This window comes from Pararge aegeria, chromosome 4 (genome assembly GCF_905163445.1).
Source record: "Pararge aegeria chromosome 4, ilParAegt1.1, whole genome shotgun sequence".
Taxonomy (NCBI): Eukaryota; Metazoa; Arthropoda; class Insecta; order Lepidoptera; family Nymphalidae; genus Pararge; species Pararge aegeria.
Window position 1 is genome coordinate 6,082,275 of NC_053183.1, and position 21,760 is coordinate 6,104,034.

At 34.0% G+C, this 21,760-nt stretch overlaps 1 protein-coding gene across 16 annotated transcripts in view; it reads right to left on the reverse strand.

The window, feature by feature from the left end:
• The window catches only part of LOC120637945 (ras GTPase-activating protein raskol), a 213,909-nt gene that overhangs the window by 14,382 nt on the left and 177,767 nt on the right, over positions 1–21,760 (reverse strand). For 14 of the 16 annotated variants that reach the window (XM_039910023.1, XM_039910022.1, XM_039910021.1 and 11 more), the window contains 3 exons: positions 3,399–3,624; positions 1,816–1,885; positions 677–804 (listed from right to left, as the gene is read on the reverse strand). In XM_039910023.1, coding sequence (XP_039765957.1) covers positions 677–804; positions 1,816–1,885; positions 3,399–3,624 — 424 coding nt within the window. Of the gene's footprint in view, positions 1–676; positions 805–1,815; positions 1,886–3,398; positions 3,625–4,921; positions 5,015–10,900; positions 12,095–21,760 lie in introns of those variants that run through there. The other 2 variants (XM_039910020.1, XM_039910035.1) reach the window with 2 other exon arrangements.

A 21,760-nucleotide genomic window follows, 5' to 3' on the forward strand; every position in this document is an offset into this window, starting at 1 on the left:
AGAAGCAAATGGGAGGAAGAAGTAAAAATTTGTCATTGCTTCTTCCTCCCGAAGGCTGACATATACCTTATCCTAACAGCTACAACCACTCTTGGATAGAAGCATGCGTTACTTTGCGGAATGCCATAACATAAAATGAAACTTAATAAACGGGTGTATGGTCATGAGAATATTAAATTAAAGCTGTTACGATGTATCTATTTGTAGGTACGAGTATATAATTACAATCCCAAGCTTTTGGAGTTTCGATAGTTACAGACGAAGTAACAAGTCAGGTGCAGTGGTGCACTGGATGCTCAACCAGAGTAGGCAGAGCAAATATTTTGAATTAAATCCTTATCATATATGAGTTAAAAAGACAATAGGTTAGGTTAGGTGCTTTTATAAATCGTATCGGAGAAGAATTCATTCATTTTATATCATCTGCATGCCGCATAACCTACATAATACCCTGCGCATGTGACTAGTGTAGATCTAAATAAACGTTAAAATATGAAGTGGCTTATTTGCGGGTCAGCTTTTATGCGGACTGACCTAGTGGTGTAGTTACCTATATCAAATCCATGCCACTTATCGGTTTCTACGCGGCAACATACAGGAACGCTAAACAGCTTGTTGGCTTTGTCGGTAGGGTGGTAACTAAATACGGCCGAAACATCCAACTAAAAGTACGTACCTGTAGATCCATCGGTCACGCTCCTTCCGTGACGCACATGCGAAGTAGCGTGGCGCTCGGTTCTCTGCACTGAGCGCAAAGCAGTGCGGCCTACTCAATACCGATGAGTGTAATGCGCGAATTTCCACCTGTAAACCAATTACGGAAGTTCAGTGTAAGAACGACCATATCCCACTGGATTGCTTGAACCGTAGCTAAACTATGGTAATTTATAGGTGTCTTTTCTTTAAATAGCTTCTATATGGAGGAACAAAACGTCTGTTGACTCCTTTACGTAAACAATTAATTATCACGCGAGCAATTTCCAACATGACAAAAAAAAGGATTTAGTAGTTTTAATGTGCGAGCGAGGTTTTTTTAAAAACACTTTACTGGTGCTTCTATTTTCGAAAAACCCTTCTATCAATCACCTACATTATATCTAATATAAGGAGTACTTGTTTAAAGACTTATGTTTCTAGCTTAAAGCTAGTTGTCTCATGTTTAGTGTATGAATTTAATTTAATAGCTTAAATTTCCTAATACAAATCCTTTTGACTAACGATACGAGAATTTTAGTTACGATTCGTAACACCGTTTTTTCAAAACGTACGCTGAGCATGACGCATATACCGGTTACTAAGATACCGCTAAGTATTTCGATACCACCGCTTATTATAAATGAAGTAGGTAGTATGATTCAGAATATCGAAAGTGACTGAACGTTGAACTTAATCATAAATAAAGTACAACCACAATCTTACTGTTGTTCAGAAATCATTTTTTCACACCATGGTTTGCCACCACCTCAGTTCGAGGGTATTTATTTAGGATCGATGTATCTAACCGTTCATTAAGTGGGTCTACGGATAGACGTGTTAATCACTTAAAGGGGTCTTAAAGAGACAGAAAAAACACGTGCCCCGCTCGCTTTCCGCCTGGCTTCTAAGTGATCAAGAAGCAAGCAAGATCGAACTTAAGCGGTCAATAAACCCATTCAACGCTAAGCAAGCGGAACCTTTCATATTAACCAACGAATAAAATTGTGTTTTAAAGAACACTCCCATTAATTTTGTTACTATCCAACCGGTTATATACCGAAAATATACCGGGTTTCAAGTTTTTTTTACCACATAAGATGGAAAAAAAATAACAGGTACCTGATTAGGTGGTCCGAGATCCATTGTAGATACAGCCGGTGAGTGTGCTGACAGGAGACTTTCATGAGATCTGTAAAAGAAATACACCTCTCAATATTATGTAATAAACTATACCTACCTACGAAAAAATTTTCTTTGATACCAGTTTTATTAAAGTTTGTCAGCCTCAGTTGTATTAAAATAACTACGAACAATTTTTTTCAGGATTAGGTCGACAAGAAACAAAAAAGTTGTAGATTTTTTAAATGCAGTACTATATTTCTAACACACCAAATAGACAATACCAACATTGCAAAGCACAGGTACACAGGCATAGCAAAAAACGGAAATAATAAACAGGTGAAAAGAACATTAACAGGTGAGGAAAACCTAGAGAAACATGCCTATTTAATTTAAGTAGAAATTCCACGGGCCCAAATTAATATCTACACAATTGCATATAGCCGAATAACGTGAAATATGCCTTTGAATGTCTTTATCCAATTAATTTGTTAGTATGTAGCAGTTTCGTGTTTATTGTCGACATTGAGCAAATAATTAAAGCACCTCAGTAAAGGTAAGGGAGGGGCGACACTCCTAACGAAATTACAACACTCTAACTTAGTGACGGCACGACACTAACCATTCTCATTGTCATTACATAAATGTGTTTGTTACAGCCCTATTTCTTCTATATTTCGACGCTTAATAAAATTTCATGACCTAATATAGATAACATTGGTCATTGGCATCAACTCAATTTGTTGTATGCAAAAGCTTATATTGTTTTCTATCTTATTAGTTAGAAATTATAACCAAATAGTAGTACACAGACTTTTCCGACAGAGCTTGTCCGGGGACGCCTACCGCCGTGCTTATTTCTGCCGCAAAGCAGCATTGTTGCAATGCTGTGTTCCGGGCGTTGTTGCCGGTGTAATAACAGACACATGAGGCTTAACGCCTACAACTCAGGTTGATAGGACGCTTTCTTTGCATGCCCTGCGAAGTGTTGCTGTGTTTATAAGCGATGGTTTCCCACTCACCTGATGGTAAGACATCTGCTTGGTCCGTCAATTATTACCATTAAAACACACAAACACACATTTTATTCCCACGCTATAATTTTTGACGATCATCCTGTATGTCACAACAAAGCATGACATACGAGTACATATGAGATCAGAATCCAGTTGATACCTTCCCGCGGGTGTCGCGAGGCGACTAATGAACTTTAAAGTAGATCGGCCAGCAGCGTCCTCTATGCTACTACATATATTTTTTTTCCATCTTACATTTTTGTCATTACAGGAAAAAGTTATCCTAATACGACAATGCAGCATGTTATGTAAATTTTATAATATATATAACTATAGTGTATATGATAAAATCCAAATCGCTATATTTGTGATTTCACTCAGAGTGCAACAAAATAAATCCGTCTTCTCGGCTATCACATTGAGGGTACGGAGTGTAGAGTACATACTACAATATACTGCGGTCCTGTCCTGCGGTTTTCTCAAACCCTCCCGCTGGGAGAGAGGCCTATAGCCTAGTAGTGAACTGGTTTAAGCTGCTAAGTTGTTCATGATTCTGTATGAGCTTACCTTGAGGTGCGTAAAGCGTGTGATGCCGGGTGGGTAGGCACCGCAGCCTGCGCTCGCTCCTTCTCCAGTTTTGTGTTGGACTTGGTTCGCTTGAGCGGGTTGCTTCGGAAGGATCTCTTGGAGAAGAAGAAGGAAGCGAGGCGCGACGGACTGTGCTGCGCTTGTGCGCCTGGCACCGGCGTACTGGGAGCAGAACCACGCCGACATGCCTTCTCGTAGGATGTGTCTGTAAAGAAAGAGAGAACTATTAAAATGAGGATACAACTATGATTTTATTTTGGCGCATTTGATAAGTTTGCGATTTTGGTCATCGCCATCATCGCGCTACACTATATTTGGGTGACAATTAAATGGTGCCTAGAAACTTTGATTTAATTAGAATAGTTGTATCGAATGGTTGCACATATGCAAGCATTCATTACAATTATTCATTAATTTAGAACCTATAAAAGTGATTATATAATCATCAACAAGAAAAGATGTGAACAGGGTGTCTCTATAAGAAGTCTCTACCAGTGACCTTAGCAGGGCAAGAGTTGGAGATTATTTAGTACCCGAAGTAAGCCAGGAAACCAGTTATATAAACTAATCCTAATAAGTTGATATAACTGTAGAAAACACTTTATCTCTTCCTGTGTAGTGACATAGTTTGAAAGAAAAGATAAATAGGCAACAGTTAATATGAAGTAGGTTGAAAATTTAATGTAAGTTAAATATGCATATAGCCTACATAGGTCAAAATATATCTATAAATGACTTAATTATTTAGATTGTATCATTTTTAAACAATCTTATTTTATCTGTTTTCTAATGTTTTATATTAAACAATTTATAGGAACAGTATCAATTCAAAGGAATGAAGACCCTTCGAAGTTCCTTTATCCACTAGTATAAAGCAGAGCAATACTCAATTCCAGTCGATGTTAACGCTAAAATACTTCATATATTTAAATGTATTCGGTAAGCAGTAATAAATCAATCTCCATTTGAGACGCTTGATATAATTTTAACCGTATCGTTTTTTTCACGTAAAGTTAAGTTTTGTTTACACTGTACATTTGTTGTGGTTACTTCATATACCTAATATTAGTGTTAGTTACAACACCATAAGAATATTATAAAACTTTACGAGTACATATTACGGAGTTATATCTTTTGCAAAGGTTTGTTCGTAAAAAAAATTGCTTTAGCTATGTTTCTAACATATAAAAAGGCAACGTCGTCGATTAGGATCTTTTCATTACCATCAATTGAGAATTGTTGGCAAGGGCTGACTTGTAGTGGAAAATATTCTAATTCTAGTCTAATTAATTTATTTTATTTATTTATTTATTACATTTGTACGAAGAATTTTATTTGAATATCGCAGAGAACACACAAGCAAATTATTAATTAGTTCTCAATATAAACAAACCAAACAAAGCTATCACAAGTTACGCAATAAATAATAATATGTTTAGATAAATATTAACTTGACCTTTGTAGTCATAGAAGTATATAATAGTAATTAAATAGCTTATTACCGCAGCAGAGAAATGGTAGCGAATGTAGGAACCACTTCATATCTACTCCTTGGTATACCCAATCAAGACTGATTTATTGTAACCTCGTTAATAATGGCCATGATCGTTCAACTATACTGGTAGGTATTGCTTTTATTAATGTAAAGACAGTACTCCACTAATTGAAAATATAAAATGATATTATAATACTGATCGCGAACTATAACGCAAGAAGCTTTTTTATATCATAAATGATATGTATAAGGTATCGTAACCTAGTAAATTTTTTATCAAAATATTGTAATCAAAATTGTTATTGTTACTATTTCTTTATTTTATGCATTTATATCACATAATTTTATCTGTTTAATTACTATAACAATTTATTTTTTTCAGCGTTATATGGTAGCAGTACAATTATGTTACAACGTTATATTTAAATTACATACTCCTGATTAGATTTTATTTATTAGTATAGTGGTAACCCTTCCCACTGTAGGAGGAGACCCACGGGTCTCACGGGTCCCTGTAGTGGGCCGATAATGGGTTGATATGATGATGATGATGATGATGATGATGATGAAGGTGAAGGCACTATTTATTTGAACGCGGTGTGTTAACCTACCAACAGGAGCAACCGTTACCGGCTGAACTATGAGTTAGAACAACTGAAAAATGGTGATCAATGGTGAATTGGAGGGAGTGCCCGCTAATTGTTTTACCATTGATTAGTTTTACAGTGGTAAACCCAGCGTCTCAGGTGATTAGGTCACGTACAGAATGCCGAACAACAATGTGATGACGAAATGGATGCCGCTGCAAAAAAAGCAGAAAGGAACACCCACAAAAAGGTGGGTGAATTGTGAGGAAGAGGATTTACAGAAAAGTAGAAATTGTGGAATAAGGAAGTGAAAGTGAGATCTAAATGGAGAAAAATAGTAGACCTAAGAACAAGACCCACAAAGGGTTGTATCGCCGATGAAAGTAAGAAGGTATATATATATATATATATAACTATAAGTAACAGAACAATTTGTCTATTGTATTTCAAAAATTAAAATACTTTTTCTTTAAAAAAAGGAAAAGAATAATAATTTTGACTGTTAATTACTCGCATACGCACTGCCTTTGGTGCGTCGTGGCCTAATCTCTCGTATTACAAAAGCATTGTCATCAGAACGTTGTTTTTATTTGTAATAATAGCCAGCACAGCGATACTAGCACAGCGTGGTTTCCGGCGGACGTTGCGCACGACGCCCGTGACCGCTGCGCATGCACTCGCCATACTTAAAGCCTATGCCGATCACATTGACACAAAGTCACACGTATAAAAGTGACATTATTTTACATAGAAAATTGAACTCTATATCACCAGTAGCAAAAGGTGGATATTTTATATTTTAATTGGAGGAACCGTTGGGCCCTTTTAAATTAACATTTACAATACACAAAATTCTACTAAGATAAAAACGACATGCTCATTCGTCTGTATTCAGTAGAAGCCGCGTATTTTTTCGTTTCGTTCGTTTTTAGATAGATAGTGTGTGTGCATTTTATTGTAGCACATTGACCTCTATATTATAAACTTAAATATGCAGATTAAAATTTTAGATTGCCGCTTCGATGTGCTTTAACTTTCTTCAATTTTAATTTTAATTTATCTCGCACAAATTCAGAGTGTTCAATACACTCTGAATTTGTGCGAGATATAGTTATGTGGCGAACTGTGGGTAGTATTCCTATTCTAAGTTTATATTTTTAATACAAATAATTTATAAATAAAACATTAAGTTCAAATCTTTTATTTTTATTTAAGCTAAAAGATAAAATTAGGCTATAATTTAATAATGTATCATATGCAATAGGTAATTTATAATAAATTTATAAATGTATGAAGTTCCAAAAATTCCAGTATGTACGTTCATACTGGAATTTGTTGAATTCCCATGAGTACAGAACACAGCTAAAATTAATTGATGTTCTCCCACGTTGACACATCGTTTTTAAGAAAATATGTTTCCCTTTCGTCCTCGAAATGATTTTTATTTATACCTATACTGATGTTTCTATTTAATTATGGAGTAATCTTACTTACGAAATTTCGGAAAAAAATTGGTATCCATCTAATACTAATTACAAAAAACTATAATAAAACTTACGAAAAGATCTGAAAGCTTCGAGCTCTGATAAAAGTATCGTTAATTTACTGATTTAATTACAAAAAAAAAGTACTTAAATAACGTACGACTGTAGAGATTTGAATTTACCCTTTACGATTCCTCTATATTCCCCGGAAATTAAGTACGTCATATTATAAGCCGGCCATTAACACCTGATGGTATTAATTTATGGCAGTACGCTTTATAAGCAATCTCTTCTATGAGAAACGAAGGTTGAAAAGGATTTAACCACATGTCCCAAAACATCACCTTTGATGAATAATTATTGAAGTTTTACGAGCAGTGATTTTCCTGAAATGTCAGAATTCGGAAGTCGGATGGTGTTCAGTCGAAAAGTCGTGTTAATCCTATTCCTTTATAGGAATTAGGTATTAAAGGAATTTCAAAGTAACAAAAAGAAACAGAGTAACTAACTAATATAGGTATTTAAAGTCCTCTACTTTTTATCGATTACTTTAACCGTCGTGTACTGAAAAACAGATATCCCAGGTCCCGACACTTCGTGTGAAAGGAACAGATGTTCTTTAGAACCTATTACCGTTATTGCTTAGGTCGTGTGATGTATTGTCTTGTTCCGAGTTTATAGCCGCACCCTGCTGTTTATGTATGTTTACAGTTAACTCTTGGGATGCATCAAATCATAATAAAGTAGTTACCATGTACCCAGTAAAATTTCGTTTCATTAAGGACAAAGTTTAACAATGTAAGTAACTGGAATACTGGATAAAATTAAACTATGTTTAAAATTAAAATAAACAGCGAAATAAATGATTGCTTGAATGCCACATAAATAAAGAATAGTTAAATAAACAATTAATTTGTAAAAATTTGTTAATCTTTGAACTAGAAGCTAATGCTTGTAGCACTTAGCTTCTAATTGGACTTAACATATAATGTTGTACGTGTGTACAATACATAAGATATTTGCTAAGCACAAAGCAGCTCGTAAGATTAAATGAGTTAGCAAAAAACGTGAAGTGGGCGGTTGTAATAGCAAAAGTTAATAGTGTTGTGAAACAAAGTTGTTAATAGAAAGTAACTAATTGGAATCACTGCTCTGTTGCACTTGTGATTTACCAATATAAATGATTTACGATAATCGTTGAGAATTACACAAAATCGACAGTATTATTGAATTGATTGAGCTGGTTATATTTTTTTCTGTCTTCGAGGATTGATGACCTCATAAGAAAAAATACGAAATATAAAAGCGAATTTTGTTAAAATACCATAATCCGTTGTTTTTTTAATAAAACGCCATGGCTGCACCCCTTAGGGTGAACGACCTAAAACCAATAAACTTCCACACAGCTTAGCTTTGCACTGGTGAGTCACTGCATCGTAATTATTGCAGTTCGCTGCACAACGCGGAACTTTAGAAACACTCCAGGAACTTACAGCTGTTCAAAGAGTTTTCAGTATCCAATTCTAAGAACCTGAAAATTCTATGAAACCGCTATAAACTATAAATATTTTAGTATAATTATTCGACTGTTTATAAATATCGTCAAGAATACCATGACAAAATTTATAACTAATAATATATATATATGCTAAAGGAATAAAACATTTAAATAAAATAGAAAAAAAAAATTATTTCATTCAAAAAACGTACACTTTCAGGTGCGTGTTTTTTTTCAGAAAAAAACGAGAGAAAACCACAAGGCAAAAGGATAAATTTACCACTATTAAATCATAATAATAAATGTTATATAAAACATTTTTATTATTTCTAAAAGCGGTGGTAATATTAATAAAACAAAAGTTAAGATAACTCAAAAATAAAAATTTATACTAATTAACCAGATAAAGTTTTAATTTTTGGCATTTTAAACAGCACGACAATATTAGTAAGTGCAATCTCGACTTTCCGATAAGAGTCAGATAAACGGGCACAAGGAAGTACTGTGCTGTGGAAGCGATAAGCAAAGTTCCCAATTAGCTGATATTGTAATGTTTATATTGTAAAATAACAATGCTATGGACCCCGATTGACTTTTTCAAATGAGTAGTTGTATTTATTTATCGAAACAAACTTACACATATACATCTAACAGATTATCCTAAATACAGATATATTTTGTTAGCTCAGATGGATTAAAGATTATAGTCTTGGACTCCCAAATAGTTTGCGTTCCATCTACTATAAGACCTACGTGTGTTAGAACAACTTAAGGATGTCAGTAGCAACACTTAATTTTCACATTTAAACGTTGGTACGTAAAATACAAATAACCTCAAAGTATTTATTACAAAGTTTGGTGCAAAATATAGCCCTAACACATTTTCTTGTTACGAAAGTAAGATATTGGAACATCTAAAACGCGTACTGAATACTAATAATCTAACGGTAAGCATCTGCATTTTAGGATCTGATAGAAAGTATTGCGTTACGCCAATTTCGTACATGATTTTATTCATATATATTACACAACTTTTTCGTAGTTATCATCATTATATCAACCTATTACCGGCCCACTACAGGGCACGGGTCTCCTCCCACAATTAAACGGGGTTAAGGCCGCAGTCCACCACGCTGGCTCAGTGCGGATTGGTGGACTCCACACGCCTTTGAGAACATTATACATTCAGGCATGCAGGTTTCCTCACGATGTTTTGCAAATGCAAAAGAGGTTTTAGTAATTAAAACACACTATAACTTAGAAAAGTTAGTCGTGCGTGCTGGGATTCAAACTTGGCAACCCGAAAGTGAAGTCTAAGTACCCACTGGGCACTTCTTGTAATATTGCCAATAAACTGTGTAGTTATAATCACTGAAGAGAAACTCAATAGTGTGATAGAGAATACAAAGCTAAAGTATTTTTTAAGTACAGGAAAAATAATGATTTGAGACACGAAACATTTCAATAAGAAAATATGACGCTTAAAATGCTTCTTGACTTGCTGGAGAATTTAATACATTAAGAACTCAATATAATAATTCTCGTTTACCTATAGAAAACACATTACGATACACGCAATTCTACATTTTATAATTTATTTCTACTCAAATCGTCTTCCATCTTAACGATGACTTCAAGTTTTCTTAATGGTGTGCCCTGGGCATGACATAACGGTTGTTACAAAGGCTTTAGTTTAGCGGCAACTCTTAGCCGAATAATTGGTGTGGCATTATGAATTGTTGGATAACAATGTAGATCAAAAGCGGCAAGTCACTCTCCATTACATAACATGCGTTTCTCGGGAAAAGACCAAGGTGCTTGGCTAGTTTGTGAATTGCGATTTCGGATGAAAACCTTTTTGGCAATTTTTCTGGATACATAATGTAAATTTAAACAATTGTAGTTTAAGTTAGAGCGAAATCATCATAATTTAATGCAAAAGTTATTGAAACTCATGCCAATATTTATCGGAGTTGCCCTGACTAGTACTAACCCAACTAGCAATTAGCAGGAATGGTTGGCTTAACGTCCCGCTCCCCCTACTCATAAGCTCATGATAACTTCCCAGATAGTTCTTAAACTAGTAGAATATTCTCAGACAGACATACCTATTGTTTCAGCAGTGTTTAAATTTCATGGTCATAACATTATTTTAGCTCATGTATTAACATAAAAAAATACTTTAAAATGTTTGAAAATGACCCGTTTATCATTAATGCATATTTAATGAGTAACATCAGGAAGACTGCTGATACAGGCATTATGCTTACGCAATGGAGGTTAACGAGCTCTGTTGCATTATAAAATGATGGGACACTAATGGGACAAAATTGCGAATTGCAATAAGATCGAATGATTGGCTTTTACTAAATCTAGTAATTGATCTGGGTATAATAAATAATTGATTTATATCTTACCAGAATGTATAGCGACGTCATCGTCAACATCAAGGTATGCCCTTCGTAAACTGAGAGGACTGTTCGCTACTTGCTCTTCATTTTTTTTTATTAGAGCACAAATTACTTCTTTTTCGCCTCCATTATCACCAACAAATTTGTCATAATCTTGAGATAAATCCGTCACCACAGCAACATTATCATCCAATCCTTCTTCAATATGCCTCGCGGTGATACTCCGCAGCAAGGAATTACTTCTTGATAATTTTGTACTCCGCGATCGCCTGATGAAATTAAGACCTGTCATTTTTCCAGGGCTCTTATTTGGACTATCAGGGGTTACTGTAATTTTGGGTGTTTTGAAAATCGAAGATGAACTACTACTTCCTCTTATTGGTGATGGAGTGTTAAGATTTTGAGGCAAGGTTTTAGACTTTTCCTTGGCCGGTGATATTAATTTTGGCGCATCGGGTATAAGGGATAAATTGGAATTACGTATAGGATGTTTAGAAGGCAATCGGGCAGTGATACTTGAAGTAGAACTGTTTAGTTTATGAGATGATGCACCTAGTGGAGAATATATTCTATCATAGCGTGGTTCACAAGACGTTGTGCTACGTAACCTTGGCTTCGAATGTCTACTAATACTACTCTCGGCAACGAGTCTCGGACGTGTCAGATCACTTCGGTCTTTTCTTGCCAACGCCTCGTTGGAGCTCATTCTCGATGATAAAGGCCGTCGATATCGTCTTTCATTTATATCGCTTTCACTGTCATTTAAGAAGGCGTCACCGTGTGGTAGAATCTGACCAAATTCCGATGAAGGATTTCGTTTATTTCTTGTAGGGACATCGTCTATGTTAAGACCACATATGATGGCGTCTTTTTCTTCAGGTGTCAATGGTAAATAATTTTCGAAGCTTTCGAATAAAGGTACATAAAATACGGAGCGACGCCTGCCCTGTTCATCGCAGGTGGCCGAAGTGTCCGGTGATAAGGTGCTAGACATGCTGGTCATTGTGATAGCGGAAACACGCCGTGTTAAGGCATCCAGCCCTTTGCGCTATCAAGTCGACGCATCGCTGCTGCTATTCGTTTCACTTAACTTCTCGTAAATTATACTACAATAATTTTATTTAACACTTAACTGTCACTGTTAATTTTATTTATTAACTGTCATTTTAACATTAACGTTTTAATGATATAGTACACTACCTGAAGGTAATAATATTAATTGTTGGAATATTTACCCAGGGACTATTGATAACTAAGTAACGTTGTAAAGGCACAATCATGTATATTTATTTTCGTTAAATTCATACACGAGCAAAAAGTTTTACTAGAGTGGCAAGTTAGACTTGTATTCGCATATTGATTCACGGTAAAACAAGTAATGCGCACAGTTTACCTTTATCAGGGCGCGATAAGATTATGCAGCAATAGCAGCCAATCAAATATCCGAGCAAGGAAATAGAACATATGCATGAATTACTTTTTATAAAACTTAATGAAAAATTTAACGAGACTGCTACATGCTTCTTAATAATAAGAATTTTAAATGTGCATTTTAAAATTAGCAAATCAGAATAAAAGACGCGTGAAACACACGGTAATTTTGCCTAATATACTAAGCAATCATTGAAGTCGGAATAAACCTAGAAAAAATATGTAGGTTTTATGTATATACCATACTAATTTAATAGAAATGTAAAACCTAGTTAACCTTTCGTTACAAGGACAAAAAGGTTGGTTATTGGGTTTATTTGTATTTTAAGTTGTGTCCCACTTTATAAATGAGAACATCTAAATGAAAATAAAAAACACCAACCACATGTGATAAGGAGTGGCACCAACATGCGAACTAGATTTTTTTTATTCCGAGTCCGAGCATTGGCATTGTAGATAGACCGTGGAAATAAACTACCATTAGTTAATTACTTTTGCATGCATGTTTATTATTTTTGGACCATTAATTCTATTAATGTCTGGCATATTTAAAAGAAATATAAACTAATTTTTAGGCGTTCAAAACTTTTTCCTAACCTAGATTACAGTGTTTTCTTTAACTAGGCAATGGTGTCCCTTGCGAATTAAGCTCAATGAATACGGTGTGCAAGGAGGATTACTAATACAAATACCTTCGTAAGTATGAAGAACAAATAAAATAATTTATGGGTACTCTGCCCTACTTAGACAAATAAATAAAAGAATATCATTCCGGAGGCAAGAGCCCTTTTCAAAGAATTATCGAAAAGGGTTATCGAGTCTACCGGTGATCCTAGAGCGGGCAGTTACCTTGGCCAACGAATTAGTTTCGCCATCCAAAGGGGCAATGCTGCCAGCATCTTGGGAACTGTGCCTCACTGCGGTGGTTTCGAGGACGTTTTAGATTTTATTTAGTTTTTAAATAGTTTATTTTAGGTTATAGTTATGTATTAATAAAAATTAAATTTTATTTAATAAATACAATACCATAAAAAAAAAAAAAAGAATATCATTTAAATATTCAAAATCTCAATGGTGTCCTTGAAATCCAAGTTGCTTCTGCATTTACTGCCAAAACAAAAACTGTAATATGGGCTATTTCGCTTAGATTCAAACCTTCTTTGTTGAGTATTCAAAGAAACGTGAAATAAAGCACCGGATGTCGTGATACAAGCGAAGTATGAAATCCTGTTGTGTGTAAGATGAAACGTGTAGGCTAGGAGGCAGCAAAAGTTTATATAAATAAAACAATATTGTTTAATAACAATAAAAATATAATATTTAAAATTGACGTTATTGATATATCCATATCAAATATGTTATTAGTGAACTTTATGTTAGTTAGTCTTCTAGAACTTTCCTATTTCACTGGTTTGAATTTTTTTTTCACACAGGTAGGTAGGTATGCTCATTATTTATATAATATAACAAAAAAATCAACAATAACTTTGTGAAGGTTAAATACAAAAATTCACTTGAAACTAAATGTTTTTTTTGGTAAAAGACTAACACAATAATCTTAGCATGTATGTAAGTAAGTACGGTAAGTTTATATTGAGGGCTCTTAGATTAAAAGCGAACAAAGATGACGGAACGAATGCGATTAACCCACCATAGCTTAAAAGAGAATTTATTTTATAAAATAATACGTTCTCACACTAACGTTTACCGAAGAGTTCATTGATTTTATTACTCTATTTTTTCTAGTTTTAAGTTTTAACGAAGTGCAAGTAAAACTATTTTTTTTACGACAAAATTGTTAGCTTTTCACATTGAAAGAATAAGAGAACATTCACTGATATAGTGCGGCCAAGACTAAAAATTTGATCATTTAAATTTGTACCTGAACGTTAACAAAGCAAAAGAAGTCAAAGCAATTTAATACCAAGCTTTTGTTTTTTCTGACAAAACTCATCTCTTATTTGGAACCGAAGGAGATAAAAACATGTCGTCAAAATATTTATATCACATTGGTACCCAAAATACTTACTCTACGATATAAAGATTACAGCAGAGGCTAAGTAATAAGCTCATTTTTGGAAAACTTTGCATACGGAACATTAAAAATGAAGTTAGAGATCACAAAAACATGGCCGGTGTGGCGGTAGCGTGACTAATGCGCGCTCGAGATTCAAGGCGGCAAGGTTTGTTTGTGCAATAGCGCCTCTTGGTCTTTAAACTTACTAACGTTTTACTTAAATATAAAGTGACGAGTAGAGGGTACTGTGCCATTTGACTATGAATAAATGATCGAAAACGCTAAATCGGTTTAAGTAGGCACGCGATTTCCTAGAAGCTGCTTACTACTCGGTCATTGCAGACATTTAAATTCTAAAAGCGCGGTAACACGGAACTCGGCGTATCATTTACTTGACCATACCTATTCGATTATAAAAAGCAATTGTAGAAAGTTCATATTCAGAAACCCAGTCTTTCTTGCTAATTAATATATAAGGCTTCCACCTAACTTTCTTCGGTCGCGAACATATCGCACTTCTGTATAAAATGTGATACTTTAGATTAATTTCACTTAGTGGGCTTTATAAAGTTAAGCTACTTTAATTAAATTTATTTTCTGATTACTGGGCAAATTAAAAATCTCGGCGAGTATGACCTAAATCGCTAGAAATTCGCTTCTACGAATTTGTTTATTAGCTCACCTTCAGGTTGTAATAAAAAATTACGCTTTTCAGGATATTTTACTGAAGCTGGATTATTCAAGCGCCTACTAATTATAAACTAGAAATAAATTTAAAGGACTAAAAAGTTTATTTCTGCAGCCGTTCATCTAACCAAATGAAAACCCATTATATCACCCATATCCCATTTGCATTGTTAAGTTTAATCAGAGAATATCTTTGATTATGAATAAGTTAGAAGTGAATAAAAACCTCTAGTTTTTAGGTAACAACGTTCCCGTAATGGTTAAGCGTAGCATAGTGTCAGGTAATTTAACCCATATAATTTTACTTTATTGTACTTTATCCACAGGTTATTTAACAGTGAGAGGATGTCGTGACCAACGCACGATGGTAATTCAAGGTAATGCGGGAGCATAATTACACGGTGATACACTAGTTGTTAGCAAACCCGCGAATTCATCCGCCATTGTTCTTAATTCAAAATCTTGTGTACGACAATGGGTGAAGTAGTGAATTCAAATATAATGTTTTACCGGGATAAAAAGTGCTAAAGTTTTACAAGATTGATTGAAATGTAGAGACTTTGAACAAATAGACAAACCTGAGAGGCTCTTGCATGTTTTTCAGAAATAAGGAATAATATAATTAATAAATGAAATATTTGATTGATAAGTATTATTTTTATTGCCTCTTTAGGTACAGAATGACGTGACAAACGTGCAATCACGATTCAAGGTAGCACAGGTTTGTTCGTGCAACTATGCGCCGGTCTTTCAAATCGCAAATCTGTCTTTGTAGACTTTGATTCCTTTAGAAGTTATGACAAATTATATTGCGTTAATTATTACATTACAACAATCAAGCACTCTATCATATTAGATAGTGAAAGTTAGAAATGTATTTCTTTCCTTTGTATACACAATTATACACTTTCACCTCTATGCTATACCTTAAAAAATACCTTTCAACAAAAAGTTTTTTATTTTAAATTAATAGCCTATCTTCAAACAACTCTTCTTCTATCTTCTAACTCGTTGGACTTGGGTATAATATCCCCCCAATGAAGCCTTTCAGGGGGGATGTTTTTAATAACTCTCTCAATGAATTATCCTACATATATGGTGTTTATATGTTTATTCCAAGTATTTATATCTTAGTACCCATAACACAAGCTACGCTTACTTTGGTGCTAGATGGCGGTGTGTGTATTGTCGTAGTATATTTATTTATTTATTTATTATTATTTATTTACATGGAAAGTACCTTCTTAATTCTAATATCTCTTGCTTTCTATAATATCAATTTATTTATTTAAAAACGTAGCATTTATTTAAATAGTTTCAGGTTCCCAATTTTAGTGCTTTAAGCATACATTTTCGGAATAAACTATCATGTTGGACTAGTGGTCCTAGGTCGGGCCGGTCTTAGTAGCCTAGAATATGAAGTTTGGTGTTGTCTTATCCCGTGCCTCATAGAGTACGTTGAGCGCATTGGTTTCGGTTATAACACGCCAACCCAAAATGGAGTCTATGGAGATCTGTGCTCCTCATTGTGATAATTAATTTGTTATTATCAACAGGCTAAGGGTGACGTGAGCTACACACTTAATCATTTAGTATTCCCGCTTACACGCACTCCTCGGGTTCCAAATGTGGAGACCGACAAAAATAAACTACATATTGTGGCAGCGGAGAAATATTTTTCACACGCAATTCCAGCAAATTATTCAACGGAATTTTCAACGTTCTTTACCCGCCAGTGGAATGGAATGATAAATGCTACACGATCCCATGATCTACCCCTGGCGCCGTCCTATGAATTTTTATAAGGCTTTAACCGCGTTGTTTCTGTTGCAACGTTCGTAAATTGAACGCATATTTATAGGTATTACTTATCATTACTTAATGCCCTTTTCACGTCACAGATTAATGATTTGCATTAACTTCGTGAGGGAAGCGAGTGCTTTACCAATTTGTTTAAATTTCATCATAGGAGAAACCCTTTGGTAATCAATAATTAACCAACACATACCTACTTACAGCCATTTCAAATAAACAAATTATATTTTTTCCTATAAATAAGAAATTTGTTATGCCGAGAAATAAAAGTCTTTATATAATGCCTACTTTTAGTTGTTAGGAAGTTTGGAACAAACTGTTGTTCTTTTAAATGTACAAAAGTACACAATCACTTATAAATGTCTGAATAATAGCTAGTTATAAGCACGTCGACACCAGATGTGGTAAAAACAAAAGCGATAGTTTTGAAAGTACCCTTCGGGCTTTCGCAAAGCAATTAGTTACGATCGTCGCTCAACAGAACGTGGTCTGAACAATAGTTATGACTTTGTGATGGTATAAAAACAAATAATAACCTGCAATTCTCAAACAAATTATTTTTAAACGAATTAATGGAAACGCCAAACGAATCATCTCAACAACAACTTTACGAACCGCTATACGAACAGCGTATAATTTTATAACATCCCAATCGTAAATTACGTAACTTTTATTGATAGTTTAGTTGAATTCGACAAGCTCTTCATTTGATCGAGTACTTAAATGTAAGGCTACTAGTATAAAAAACATTAAAGGCTTTAGACATAGTTTGTTGTGTTTTTAAACAAGAAATAGCTAGGCAGCGCTTGGATTGAATATGAACAACGCAATCTGAAAGTAATATGGGCTCTATGACAAATACATGACTAAACATTAAGCCTGAATATTGTTATGACTTTTAATCTAAAATACAGTAGGTACCTAACAGCAATTAAAATTGATAGTTATCAATTTACGGGGTTTCGCGGCGAGAAATTGGTGTCTGGGTGAACCACGTGTATACGTATTTGCTATTACATACAAGTTCCAAGCTTAGTTCGAATGGAAAGAGCGGGATAACACATGTCCAATACAAGTAAAACTAGTTTGGATTATCTAACAGATGTGTAATGTGGTATGAACTTTTTGTTATTGAAGTAGCCATGAAAAGCTAGCTAAGCTAACAAGCTACTAGAGTATGTAAGCATGGAAGACGCCATATAGACCACTTAATATTACTTCTCTTATGGGATTATATTTTTTATTTATTACAAGCAAATATAACAATCACTCACCATTATAAAATAGTTGGTCATATGGATATATTATTATTGGTCTTCATATTGATTTATAGCGTGATGTATCATTAAACAGCTATATTGGTTATGAGCGTCGGATGTTAATTATATTTCTGCTACTCATACGAGTAGGTATTTTGCATCGAAACACGAGATATGCTTTCTTGAAATTACCTAATATGTTATCGTAACCTACTATGATTTCATTTGCACATTTTATTAATTTGTACGTGATTGCAATGGATTAATGCAATTGTGTTAATTGAAGAGCAAAATACATAAAGGTGTATCACGAATTAGGATTTCTTATAATTGTCGTCGTTGCAACCGGTGAATGATTTCAACAAGACATATATTTCTTAAATATAAATTTTTACTTTCCATTGTTTCGTCCAGTGATTCTTTTTGACGCTTGATATATTCTACCCATTTAGTGGGAGCTCTAGGAACCGTACATTTTGCCTTGCATGGTTGCTATACTTGGTTATTACCCTGGAAATTCAAAACTGATCGATAGATATGTGCCCTGCCCACCATGTCGTTAGCTTTGCAACTCGTTGAGCTGTGTAACTCTGGTTTTCCAACGGATCTTGTTATTTCTCGCTTGATCAATTAAAAATACTCCCATCATAGATCTCGTTGTGACATTATTTCAGGTCTAATTTTATACTAGATTGTAGATAATATCACTTAATGCCTTGTACAAACGAACATGTATAATAGCCCCTGTGGGCCCGGTCGAGAACCTGTCCGTAACTAGGAAACCAGTCTGTCCAGCGGGGAGAGGAAGTCTTGATCACGTTCATCCATAGTTACACTGTTTATTGCCCGAAGACAAAATTGTACGTCTAGCCTTTCGATATTTACTTGTGACTTAAAAATACCAAAAATACTACTATGAATACTTTGTGTTATTATATGCCTTTGTAAATTTTAATCTAGAGTAGTTATATTAGGTGTTAATACGAGCAGACGGGTTATAAATTATAAAGTAAAAAATATTTAATTATGTAATTCGTAACGTAATTTACATATATTTGCATAGTCACAAAATATTATCTTTAGCACGTCTCCCAACCAGCTGTTGTGGAGACTCGTTCACGTAGTTAATGTGTACGATTATAATAAAGGGGTCACAACCGCAAACACAACTGTTACGCACCACTGCGATTTTGTTTTCATTTAACTTATCTGTACGGAATTTAATATGAAATTAGTGGTATTCAACTCGCAAACTTTCTTTCTATTCCACTAACCTGTATTGGAACCTAGTCTATAATTCCCAGCAGTGGTACATCAATTACGCTAATGATGAAACCCACTCAAGTGATATAATTGCTGATAATCAAATAATAGTTTACCATAAGAGTGACGAACCTAACGGTGAAAAATGACTTTTCACGGACAACGAACTCCAAATCACTCAAACGCGGAAACCACAAGTAGGAGAAGGAAATAACCTAACTTTATCAAGGTTGTTGCAAGACTTCTTTACTTAAAAAAACTTATTTTGTATACCTACTGTTTAATATTATAATCTATGTTATCACTTTTATATTTATCCATAAAATTAGAAATATTGATGTAAATTAAGTAAACTAGACAGGATGCTCAGCTCAGCTGCTGACGATAAACAACTGGAAACTTGTTTTATTTACAGCGTTTATACAATTTCACTTAACTTTTACTCTTGTTTTGCGTATAGTCGCAGAATAGATAATAGTACCAGCATTGAGTTAGCACTTTGTGTACCCGCATCGGGATATCTTAGAGTATTTAAGCTGTATGCATATTCCTCGATCTGATGACAGACGAGGCCTGCGCCTAATACTGGAACGTTGTTGATAGGGATATACCTACGAATATAATATATATTTATGATAATAGACTAAGAATGTTTAGAGTAAAAGTTACACGTTTTTCCTCTCAATTTTATATTATCTCTGAATACATTTTTTTATACAAATTAGTCCCTACTTATTATTAATGAAACGGACAAAGTAACCGTTTATCAATCTCGGAGTCTATTAAATATGGATTTTTATTCTTAAACAAAAACAACAACAATATAAAAGTAATATCTTTTTAATCGATGGTTGGACTCAGGTCCTGCTATTTTGTTTTTTTTTTTGCATTGACAAACATGCGTTTAACTAGAAATTGATTCATTATAATTATAAATACTCGGGTTCGGGTTACTGTATACTACGGGTTTTAATGATAATATGCGTAAAATAAAACTAAGCTATCTTTTTGTTGAAACGTTTCACGTGTGTGCTCCAAATACTAATTTAGATCTCTAATTGATAATAACACAGAAACACATATTGTATTAATGATCCAAATAGGGGGAATTGCGTCCATAAAGAAGAAATTAACGGTAATGAACTGTTAGTGAAAACATCAATCAAGATGAAGCAGGATCAAAGTCGTCCATGTGTCGGACCGTTTCAAGCGAATGAAGGCAATCATTTATTCGAGGATCGGCCGGAGCTTTCTCGCTAAAAGTGATTTTGGCTTTTAAAGATAATTAAACAGAGCTCGATGATAATGCATTAAGCAAATGCACTGCTAATTTAAATATGTCTACTTAAATGATTCTAAAGTTGAATTAAAGTTAGTTAAATTACCCGTCGTGACGTGAATTAAAGAGTAAACTAGAACTTAAGCAATACAATTATGTAGAAATAATTAGTTGATTGATTACATTAACAAACATAAAGTATAAGCATTTTAAGTTCCAAATATATTATTAAACTAACTATCAAATGTAACTACTATTATAACAATTCAACCTAAATATGGTTGCTGGAATTCATTCAAGTTTAATTTAAATTAATTGAGATTATATGAAAAATTTACTGTGTAAAATTAGGAAAAACTACGGAGCTTTTCCGCTTTTTTCTTTTTTCCGAAATTTACGATTTCATAGAAAAGGGAGAGAGAGATAAGAGCGAATATGTAATAATATAGGATGGTGTTCTTTGTGAAACACAAGGTTTTAATAAAAAAAGCAAATCAAACTCAGGTGGTTCGGAAAATACTTTCTACCGTAAACAAATTTCAGCAGTTGCTAATTGAAAGACTAGCCAGTGTCCAATAAAAATAACAAGTCATTTAAAAAAAAATTAAAAGAGACTGGATTTGAATTATTCAATGTTAATTTAAAATTATGAATCCCAATACATGACGTTATAAAACTGCCTGATTATCCTTTTTCCAAGCTTAATAGTAGAGGGACCCTATCAAAACTTTTAGAAAAACCAAAACATCAACGACTTTTATGTGGAACGATAAATAACGAAGCAACAGACATCGGTAGAGTCCCGTTATGCAAAACACAGTATCACGACTGACCTGTATAACTTACTACTCGTCATAAATAAACCTTACGCAAGCAGAGTTGATGTTTTACGGTAGGAAGTAACTTGAAGATTTCCTCTAACAAACCATAAACAAATAACTATAAAGGGATGAACTACAATTTAATGAATTACGGTTAATAATAATAAAAAAAATGATAAGTGACTATATCAGTGTCACAAACAATAACTGGGTACGACTATTATCTATTTCGGCGATAAGGAAATATTAGATATATATATAATTTACGCATAATAAATTAAAAATCATGTAGTT